The 11,635-nt window shown below is 34.7% G+C and overlaps 1 protein-coding gene across 1 annotated transcript; it reads left to right on the top strand.

Annotated features, from left to right (window-relative positions):
* The first annotated feature begins 5,477 nt into the window (after positions 1-5,477).
* On the top strand, positions 5,478-9,804 carry LOC133777845 (uncharacterized). The gene is made up of 6 exons (XM_062217597.1): positions 5,478-6,325; positions 6,449-6,507; positions 6,812-6,881; positions 6,980-7,105; positions 7,211-7,339; positions 9,019-9,804. Exons 1-6 carry the CDS (start codon positions 5,618-5,620, stop codon positions 9,487-9,489), a joined length of 1,563 nt encoding a protein of 520 aa, XP_062073581.1. The 5' UTR covers positions 5,478-5,617; the 3' UTR covers positions 9,490-9,804.
* Positions 9,805-11,635: the final 1,831 nt, after the last annotated feature.

The following is an 11,635-nucleotide window of genomic DNA, read 5'->3' as shown; positions in this document are numbered from 1 at the left end:
CAAGCTTTTATACATCAGCATTCTAACAAGAAGCTAAAGTTTTCCATACGAACAGTTTGAAAGACGGATTAAAGGGTGAAAGCAAAAAGTTTTTCAAGAAAGCTTTTTCAACTCCCCTTAGGGCGGGAAAAACCTATTTTCCAACTAGCCTAAAGATCGAATTTTTACTTCGATCTTACGTCCTAAACATATGATCCTGACTAATCAAACTAACTCGTAACTCTTTTTGCCTACAAAACATCCTATTCATAAGCATCTCAAACCAGAAACAGATAATCTCAAACGGTCTACATACAGAAACATGCGCCACGAAAATCTGAAGCATGGGAATTCGAAAACTTACCAAGAAAATGATCGTGGAGATGGAAGAAAGGTCTTTGGAGATCAAGGAACTCTCGGTTTAAGTCTTGGAAGTGCAGGAGAACGGTCTCCGGAGAAGTTTAAAACTCTGGTTTTAAGGGTTTCTTGCAAAGACAGTGGCGTGCGTAAAAAGAAAAGGAAGACTTCGAAGGTCTTATATAAGTTTGTCTCTGGCATTAAAAAGTGTAATCATTAGTTTCCCTTTTTCAAAGTATGGGGAAGCGGGATGGCCGTCGAAATCATTTCTGGGGAACCGAAAGGACGTGATTAGATAGGAGTGGGTTACTTTTTCCAAGAACACACGAAGGGTTCTGACACGTAAGACGGGGTTACCGAAGAGTCGTTCGTCCAAAAGTTTATTTTACTGCTCGTGATAAATAAACTTGGGGGGCAAATGTTATCCAAAAAATTAGCATTGATGACGTGGCAAGTGATCCCTGGACACGTGGCTGACACCTGGAAACGTTCTGTTAGAGTATCGACCAGAAGACACATTAAAAGCAGTGCGGACCAGTCTTACCTGCGACCAGTCTGGTCGATAGTTCCGCATACAAAGCAACATTTATGAGAAGATCTTTGTGAATCCCGAATTTATCTCGCACAATCTCCTGGATATCCGATTATTCAGGAGAGAATATCTGTAACAATCTTTTGTAACCCCCCTTGAGCCTATAAATAGCAAAGGATAGCTCAAGGAAGGGACTTTTGGCTTTTGAATTATTCGAGACTATAGTAATTCTCCTAGTGATATTGTATTGTTCTTCAGAGGTTAGTCAAACTCATTGAACCCTTGTTCTTTGATCACCCATTTGATTCTATATCAATAATAGTCTAAGTGGACGTAGGTTATTACCAAACCTTGGGGTTGAACCACTATAAAATACTGTGTCTTATTTACTTTTGTCATTACGTTTTTCTCTACGCATTCATTCATATCAAGCATATTCTGACTCCGTGTCAGTTGGCCAAATCTTGGGTCAACAAGTAGAATTAATTAAATATCTTTTTTTGAGTGAGAGATAATAATCTGATAAGTTCAAATTAGATTTGAATTTAAAATATTAATATTTATTCAAATAATTAATTGTAACGACCCAAATTCAGTGTTAAGGCTTAAGGGCCTGGAGTAATGTGCCGGGAGGGCATGATGGGATTTGGTGTGTGTTTTTATTGAGTTTTATGCATGATTATCATTTAATGCACGTTATATGACTAATTGATTATTTGAGATGCATGACTATGTGAATTAGTATGCATGTAGACCTGATTGTCTTAGAATGAGCATGATTGTAATCTGGCCATGATAGGGCACAACTGTGATAATTGTATTATGTAATCGTGCCATGTGAGTGTGATGTTATTATTAGGATGCACGCATCGAGACGGTCCTAGCGAGCCATTTAGTCCAAAAGTCACAACGGGATGTTGTACCCGGCTCGGGAGGAGCCTAGGGGTACTTCGGGAATCTTATAAGTTGAGTTGAGAATGAGTGGTTAGTTATTGGTAATTGGGTAACCTGGGTAACCGTTTGTAACTGCTGTGGGTAACAAGTTTTAAGATAGAAAGTGATAGAATTGAAATGAAAGTGTAAAGACTTAAGTGCCCTTGAAGGCTTAGCTAAGAAGGATTAGTAGGAAGGGGTAATTTGGTCTTTTGGCAAGGGTAATAGACATTTTGCAGCTGGGATTTAGGGGGATACGGTTTGGGCATTTGGGTTCACTTGTGGTTTTGATAAAATTAGAAGAGAAGGAAAAGAAGAGGAGAGAAAGGCTAGGGCAAGAAGAAGAAAGAAGAAGAGGTGTAGAAGGGGCTGAAGTGGGAAGCATAGGAGGAGATCAAGGAAACTTTTAGAGTGGATCCTACTCTTGAGGTAAGGATCTTATGCTTATTTAAGTTTGTTTTCTGTGTTGATTGAGGAATTTAATGCTTGAGTTAAGATTTTCATGGGTTTTGGTTTGAGTTGCTGAATTTGAGATCAAAGGTGTGGGTCTTGGGTGTGTTGATGTTTTGACCTTGATCATAGTGTTTGTAGGGTGTTAGATTGTTCATATGAGGTTTGGATTTGAGTTTTGGGGCTTAGGTACTGGTTTGGGGCGGTTTGGAGAGGTTGAAGCTCGGGAAAACACGAAGGAAAAACCCAGAATTCTGGGCTGCGAAGGCGTGCCGCGGCACAGATTTTGCGTGCCGCGGCGGGGAGCTTCTGACTGCTGGGTGCCGCGGCACAAGAAAGTTATGCCACGGCACAAGGCCATTTTCAGGATAGCATTTTTGGCAATTTTAGTTCTTAGCTCCGGGGATTCGGGGGATGTCTCTGGGGTGTTGTTTTAAGGTTTTAGAGGTCCCGGGAGTACGGGATTGGGCCCGGGAAGTGGTTTTGGCTTGATTAGTATTTAAAGTGTTTGATGTGTGTGTTGTGACTAGGATTTCGGAGAGGCTCGTGCTAGTGGACCGTGCTCGTGACCATCGGAAAGCTCGGGATACAGGTAAGAAAAACCGTAACACCCGAGAATAGGGCATGGCCCCCACTATGTGAATGCAGGGCATGGCCCGAGAGTGTATTATGTGCAAATGTTTAATCTTAAATGAATCATGATGTGTGTGAATGATTATTTCGAATGTGCTATATGTGTGATTATAATGTAATGAACGGCATGGGCCGAGAGCAGCATAGGCCGGGTACGGCCGTGGGGCCGAAAGTAACACTCAAGCACATGGGATGCTTATAGTCAGGGTGGGACCCAAGGGATACATGAGTTATCCTCGCGGTGAGAACCGAAACCCCAGGCTTTGGTAAGGCCTCTGGGGCAGCATGGCCGTACTTGTTTAATATGATGGTTTTTCCTATTTATCAGTGAATCATGCCAGCTATATTATTTGCGTATGTTATGTATTATTTGGGTTTTCTTGCTGGGCTTCGGCTCACGGGTGCTCCGTGTGGCAGGTAAAAGCAAGGAGTCTGTCAACCGGCCATGAGTATGGAGAGCGTGGGAGCGGCGCGTACATGTTCGGCCTACCCGACTGCTTTGGTTGGGGGCATTTTGTATATGGCTGTATTAAATCATTCTTTTGGTAGTCAACCTGATGTAAATCTATTTTGAGTTGTAAATACTTTGTAAACCTTATTTTTGGGATCCCAGGTGTTTGATACTTAACGTTTTCAATTAAACTAAACATTTTCTAAGAGTACAACCTTAAACTCTGGTTTAATCACACTTTTGGTTTTAGAAACCACTTTGAGTCCATTAAATGCACAGTTTCTGTTTTAAATTCACTTAGTAACGGCTCTAAGGTAGTAGGGCGTTACATTAATTATATTTGATAATTAGTTAAAAAGATAATAAATTCAAATTTGAATTAATTATCAGGTTGTTTGATTTTCCTGATTTTTCACTTTTATTTATTTAATTAATTAATTACTGGAAAATTCAAAAGTTAGTTTTTTGATATTTTCATTAATAGGATAATTAATTAATTAAAAGATAAATTATAAATTGGTTACAGATTTATTTTTTAAATTTGAATATTTTCTATTTAAGTCAGACTTATTAGAAAATAAAAATACTCAATACAACATTTTTTCGCTCTAAAGAAAATAACAATATTTTTCTATCTCTCCCTGAAAAAGATACAGAACTAATCTCAGGCCTATTATCTTGATTTCATGTGTTGAGTACATATTGAATCATAAATATAACATCATTTATTCTTTAAGTGCCCACACACTTCTTAAGGTGTAGAGAATGTTGTGGAAGATCTTGGTGTGAATACCTAGGAGCAGCTTGGATTGGAAGTTTGTTTATTTTATGAAAAGATAGTAAGGACACTTGATAGGCATCAAGAGGTATGTTCTATAATCCTGCTTATGATTAATGTATGTATATTAATGGATCCGCATATTTAAAAGTAGTTTAAATATGTTACAAAAATTTTGTTGTACACTGGGCCAACCCAACACTATTTCGCTGCGTATTAGGAAACTTGTTCCCAACAAGTTGGAGGTGGCCTAGACATGAACCCTGGCAACGGAAAGGCAGGCGAAGACTAGGGTTCTTGGTGAGGGAAGAGAAGAAGATGGGAGAGAAGGGAAATGGGATGGATCTTTTTTTTTTTTCTTTCTTTCTATTTTCAGATCTGTGGTAACTGGTTACCTTCCTGTTTGTTGTGTATATATTTCTGGGGGTAACTAGTTATCTTCACGTTCTAATGTGTGTGTATATTTATGGGTTCTTTATGGTAACTAGTTACTTATGTTACTAAAATCATAGTTATTTTTTATTCAGTTTTTAATGAAGTGTTCTTCCTCTTATTCATTCAAATTTGATGTTTCTTTTCATATTTAATATGAGTAACTCGTCACCCCTCTTGTGGTAATTGGTTACATCTCTTATGGCAGAAAGTTACTCCTCTCAGGATAACTGGTTACCCCTCCTGGTACATGTTATTTAACCTAATTCTAGAATTTTTTTTACATAACTGTGAAAGATCAATCAAGTAACTAATTACCTTACTTATAATTTGAAAAAAGAAATGTACAATCTAAAAATAGGAAAAATAATTTTAAATACAATTCATATTACAAAAAATAATTTGCAAAACAACAAAAGAAAATTTTAATATAAAATTAGTAATATGAAAAAAATACATAAACTAAAAAAATAAATAACCTAAAAAAAATAATAATTAAATTACAAACATAACCTTCCAAATTAATAAAACTTGATTAAGAGTAAAACTATGGTATAAATCAACTTTTATACAAAAATATGAGAAAATAAACCCATAAAAATAAAAATTCTTAAAAAAAACTATAGAATAACTTCTTTTTTTTTTTAAAAAACCATATTTTTTACCACTATTTTAAAAATTCCATATAAAATATAATTTTCTCTTCTATATTGATATAAATTTTTCTACATTTTTCCGCTCAAACATTATTATTAAAAGAAAAATAGGACGCATATATCAAATGCTTTAAAAATTTGTGTATTTTTGTAGATTTCCTATTTAGAAAGGTCCTTGTCAAAATGTCCTACGTGGGCATCATGATAGTCCGACCCGATCCGACCCGATCCGATTTGTACGGAGAGTTGCAAAGGGCAAAAACCTAATTCAATTTCCCCTCTTCTGTCATCTTCTCCGTTGCCTCCAAAAGCGTTGCCCTAGTTTTCTCAATTCAAACCTTCCTCTCAAATTCGGCTTCATCTCTCTCTTTCTCAATCTCTCTGAGTTTTTATTTCACCTGTTACAGACACGCAGAATGGGGAAAAAGAAACCAAAGGATCCAGAAACCGCCTCCAAAAGCGACGGCGTTTCTCCTCCGACTGACATTTTCAAGTCCCTCTTCGGAGACTCCATTGCTACAAACGGCTCCGTTTCAATCTTCTCTGACGATAACCCATTCCTGAGAAAGCCCCAAGACCGAGCTTTAGGGGCTTCGGGAAACCCTATCGATGGCGCTTCCCAAAGCATGGATATTGCTGAGCTGAAGAAGAGGAAGAGAAACAAGGAGGAGAGGCCAAATGTTGGGGTGGAAGTTATTGGTGATGCTTCGGAGACCCCATTGCAGGCCAAGATATCGAAGAAAGAAAAATTGCAGAGCTCTGACTTGGGGGAAACCTCCAGTTTGGGTGGGGACGATGAAGGTGTGGTGATGAAGAAGAAAAAGAAGAGAAAGAGAGATGAGCTGGAAAAGGAATACGAGGCGAGAAAGTTTGGGGTGGGAGTTGATAATGAGGTGGGTGGAGCTAAACGCCTTGGTGGAAAAGTTGGGGAGAAGAGAAAGAGTGTGGATAACCCGGCGGACATGCTGGTCTCGAAAGAAGGTTTCGATGATGAGAGTAAACTTTTGAGAACTGTGTTTGTTGGAAATTTGCCATTGACTGTGAAGAAGAAGGCTTTGATTAAGGAATTCACTAAATTTGGGGAGGTGGATTCTGTGAGAATTCGTTCTGTGCCAATCACGGATGTGAGTGTTTTCGCATTGAATTTTTTTAAAGGTTTTGTACCTTTCATTCATTTGTTATAGATTTTCTCTTTATTCCTTTGTCTGATTATAGTTATCACGTTCATAACTTTGATGTTTAACTAGACCAAGAAGCCAAGAAAGGGGGCAGTGATTACGAAACAATTTCATGAAGCTGCTGACAGGTAATGAATCTGATCCACAGTGGGTGTAACGTATTGAAATCTTTTGTTTGGCTGAAATTTGGGTTGGTTGCTCAATAGGTATCTGATATACTGGTAGATTTGATGGATTACTGGTACATTTGTTGGATTAGCCCTATAAGTGTGTTTAAATGAAAATGAGTTCTTAATTGAATGGTATATTTGATAATCTTTATGTATCAATGTCTAAGCATATATTTGCTTTGATTTTATTAGTGCTTGTTTTTCTCTTTTATTACTTTTTCCAGTGTTAGTTTTACTGACAATGGATATATTTTTTCGGCAGCATTCATGCGTATGTTGTTTTCAAGACAGAGCAATCTGCACAATCTTCTTTGTCTCATAATATGGCTCTGGTATGTACTCATGTTGAATACGATATTTTGCCTCGTTATAATTTTCTCTATTTAAATATTATGATGAAACTGTAACGGTATTATGTATGTGGTTTTAGGTTGGAGGACATCACATCCGAGTTGACAGGGCATGCCCTCCTCGCAAGAAGATGAAGGGGGATGAGATTTCTCATTTTGATCATAAGAGAACGGTTTTTGTGGGTAATCTACCATTTGATGTAAAGGTGATTTGCTCATTTGTAACTTCTCTTTTAGGTTTGTAGTATTTAAATTTGTATCCCATATTTTCCTACTTTCTCTGTTGTAATGTATTTGCTGTTTTTCTGCAGGATGAAGAAGTTTACGAAGTGTTTTGTGGTATCAATGATATGGGATCCAGTGTCGAAGGCGTTCGTATAATCAGAGATCCCAATAATAATCTTGGAAAGGGTTTTGCTTACGTCTTGTTTAAAACAAAAGTATGTTACAACTCCTACACACGTAAATCTGTTAACATGTTCTTTATTTTCATAAAACTATGTTAGTGTTATGCATGCAGAAAGACTTAAGACATACTTTTACATCCATGGTTATGTAAATGAAAGTCTGTTCATTGAGCCTCCCAAACAAGTGACTAGGACAGTAGATTCTATTATTTTGAGTGTGTTTTGGCAAGATAATATTGACGTTAAGTTTTCCTTCAAATTGTGGTTTTCTTTGTCATCAGTGATGTTAGCTGCAAACACAGTTCGAATTAGATGTATTATAATAATAATAATTATGACAATGACACCATTGCAGTAGATTCTTTTATTTTGAGTGTGTTTTGGAAAGCCAATATTGACGTTAAGTTGTCCTTTAAATTGTTGTTTTCATTACCCTTAGTGGTATTAGCTGCACATCATAGTCTGATGTTGCTGTATTATATAATAATTATGAAGTTTGGGGGAACTAGGTACCATGTGGAATAGACAATTGTTGGTTCTTATCCTAAAGCTTGAATGTTTTATGATGTTTGCTTGGTTATGTTTTAAAAATACTTTTAATAAAAATGCATGAAATGGCTAGAAATTTTCATTTATGGTGCATTTGAAAAGCCACCTAGTATGTTAGACGTGTTTGTTAATCAAGTAATTATATTATAATTGTGGAGGTAATTGAGTGGCCCCTAAGAATTGGTGTAGTTACACCAATAAATAATATTAACTATCAAATATAATATTTTTTTCTTGCAAATGTTAATATTCTCTTAGAAAAAATATTTATATATTTTTATTATTTTTCAAATTTCTTGGCAAAAATATTTTTCTTCTACATTTGTATATTATTTAATTTTAACTTTCGCTCCTTTAGTGTAGATTTTCTAGACTAGATATGGTTATAAAATATCATTAGAGATCATGATTTCTTTACTGAACATTTTCAAGCAAGAACAAATTAAAATGTCAGCACCAATGCCAATTTATGTGTTTATTGCCTTTCATTTACTTACTTTTAGGGGTTGTTTGTTATATGGGGAAGTGTTGGGATGGGTGGGCATTTGAAGTGTACCCTATTTTTGGTGCCATTTTTTAGGTGGGAATATGGTGGGTCCCACAAAGTTTTAGTGGGTAATGTGAATACTTTTGAAATGGTGTGTTTTATATTACCCCACATGTGAACCCTTGCCACACATTCTCATGACACCCAAAACTTATAACATAAAATGTTATACACTCAAATTTTTCAAAATTTAAATGTCATTAGTACTTGTAATCTAAACAAATATGTATTTTAAAATACTATGCAATTATTTGGATCTGAAGCTTAATATAGTACACATAAATAAGGTTTTTGGCAGATGACAATAGTTCTCCAATATATGTCAGTGTATGAACGAAAATACATGAGGTTTTAAGAGACCTTACTATTACCTTTATCTTCCTTGTGTTGGTGAGGAGAATCGTGGAAAAAACTTTTGTAGTTAGAGAAATGGAACTTTGTTGAATTTGAACACTGATTTTGCTTGCTCATTCATGAAATTGGATCTTGCAATTTTGTAACGTACTTGTAATGTCACATTATCTAAGTTTTTTTTGGTTTAGTTTTGCTGTTTATTGCATTGCACAAATATAACAGGGAATATTTATGATGATCTGCTTTGTCTTTGTGCCTGCAGGAAGCTGCAGCTGCAGTTGTTAGGAAACGAAATTTGAAGCTTCGGGATCGGGAGCTAAGGCTATTTCATGCGAAACCAGATTCTGCTACCCCGTCCAAGAGAAGGAACCCAACACCTGTAGATAAAACTAGTTCCCCAACCAAGAAGTTTCAGGGTTCTGGGACTGCAGATGATAGTAAGAAGGTATTTTCAAATGCTTCTATGTCGTACCAGGGTCTGCGTTCTAGCAAAACTGGTGTTGAAAAGAAAGTAGCAGAAGCCAGAAGGCCAGAGAAGCTCATCTCAACAACTAAGAAAGTAGTGGTTGAACGTAGTCGTAAAGATAAAAGACCAGCAGTTGCAGCCAGAAAGGCGAAAGCAAAGGCAACATACGACAGAGGTGCTTCAAAACAAGGAGGAATGAAACGTAAGATGGACAGCCGGACACCAGATAGTTTCCACAAGAATAAGAAAGCAAAGAAATTTAGGTAGGATACTTGGTTATAAAATTAGAGTTTAAAGATTCTGATTCTATGCTCTGCAGCTAAAATGAGGTCAGTTATGTCTTGTATTTTATCAACTAAGCAATTTGTCAAAAAAATTCTTATGAAAGAAAGTCGGTTTTCGTTTCTTCAGTTAAATACCAATTTTTTATGTAGTCCACTGTTTTTAGGAGACGGACGAGACCAATCAGTTGTGGTATTGAGTTCAATTGTTCGATTTTTAGAGGGCTAGACTTCTTTTTGCACCTATAAGTATACTCTGTGAAAGGAAAATTTTATCAAGGTACGGTGACATTAGTAGATACATCTTGATTTTAGAAATATTAACACTTCAAAATATTTTTAAAATATATATTTTTTTAAATGACTAAAATATATCACTTTCAATCTACATAGAACATTTTAAGCCTAGTGATACCTCAATTCTATTTTTTTTTATTAAACTGAGTATTTAACGTTATAACTATGTAAAAGTCAGTTTATTAAACAAAGTCATTATATTATTTTAAATTTATATATGAGATTGTACTATACATTTATGAATTTTATTTTACCAAGGAAAATTCAAATAAATGAGGTATACAATTTTAATTTATTTGTACACCAAGGCTTGTCATAAAATGGGTAGCTATATTTCCACGCCCAAAAACTTATATCTACACTATACTAAGTTGACCCTATTTTAATAAAATATTATTATATATAATTACACTCTTGGAATCAATTTCATCGCGTGGGGTAGTACGCGGCAGTGATCCAACCCTAATGGAGCGAACTTTCACCGCTTTGAGTGGTGTTGATGCGGTGCACAACATAAGAGAGATTTCCCGCTTAATATTTAAGCCAGGCACGGTAGGATCGATATTGAGTGACTCACCCTGATCTCGTCCCAATTATATATGTATATTAGATATTATTATATATATTAATACTAAAAAATAATTTAATAATTATTAAAAAATTTAAATCTTATAGTTTTCGAAAATAAATTATCATTATTTTTATAAAAGGAAACCTAAAATTTATATGTTGTCTTAGATTTTCTTAATTATGTATAAAGACGCATTGTGACTCATTATTTAAGATTTAATGTTTTAATTTATTATTTAGGATAATACTATTTTGTTTTTAAGACATTGTTAAAATATTCTCTATTTAATATCTTATATTCGGATCTAATACCATACTTTATTTGTGTATTTATTTATTTATATATTAATACTTTTTTTAAAAAAATATAAAATGATAATTATAAATGGGGAACCTAATACCCTAATGAGAATTATGATATTCGATGGGGGATGGTACAAAAAAAATTATAGTGTAGATAGAAACAGTCAATCAAAAACTGTTCCCGCTCCGCACAATTTATATCCCTATAGTACACTCTCTTCTTTTACCAAAATTAGGTCTTAAATTGTATAGTTATTGAAAGGAAATAATACATTCTATAATAGAAAGTATTCACTGAATTAGACTGAGATTGTCAAAATTATGATGTTATTGGGTTGTTTTAAACCAAAAAAAAAAAAAAAGGAAAGCATTGAAAAGATACATGTGTATGAATTAGTATATAAATTAAGTATAGTATAAAAAAAGAATTTAGTCGATAGAAAAAAAATTGTGATAAATTCTCTATAGGATTGATAATCAACTTACTTTTTATTACTTATTGCAATAGCGTAAAATTCATAACAAGGTTTGTCTCATATTGGACTTTTAATTATAGTATTAGATTTTCTGTCTATAAAATGCACTCGTAAATATAGAATGTAATTCGGTAAAATTATCCTAACACCATGTCCATTCATACAAATGTATAGGTAGAGCTTCTCTAAAGTTTTAGAAAAAACCCTTTGTGGAGATGTTACTAGCCAGAAAATTACCTTGAATAGTAGCTAGAGAAAGAAAGGGAACGTCCACATGTTGAAATTTTGAATGTTCATCGTTCTATATTTATTTATTTTCTTTTTACAAATGTTAGTTATGATATTTGTTGCACATGGTTTCCATTTCATGCAAACGAGGATACTCTTGTTCATTTGGAAATGAAAAGTTTATTAGTATTATTTTTCTTAATTTGACATTCTTTAATTGTTTTTCCAAACATGTACCACGACCAACCATTCAAAATA

The sequence above is a fragment of the Humulus lupulus genome, chromosome 5 (genome assembly GCF_963169125.1).
Source record: "Humulus lupulus chromosome 5, drHumLupu1.1, whole genome shotgun sequence".
Classification (NCBI taxonomy): Eukaryota; Viridiplantae; Streptophyta; class Magnoliopsida; order Rosales; family Cannabaceae; genus Humulus; species Humulus lupulus.
Note: the sequence above shows the minus strand (reverse complement) of the source record. Positions and strands in the feature narration are given on the sequence as shown.

Coding starts and splice junctions, on each gene's coding strand:
- LOC133777845 (XM_062217597.1), top strand. CDS start 5,618: ATGGGGAAAAAGAAACCAAAGGATCCAGAAACCGCCTCCAAAAGCGAC. Junction 6,326..6,448: donor GTTCTGTGCCAATCACGGAT/GTGAGTGTTTTC, acceptor ATGTTTAACTAG/ACCAAGAAGCCAAGAAAGGG. Junction 7,106..7,210: donor ATCTACCATTTGATGTAAAG/GTGATTTGCTCA, acceptor GTTTTTCTGCAG/GATGAAGAAGTTTACGAAGT.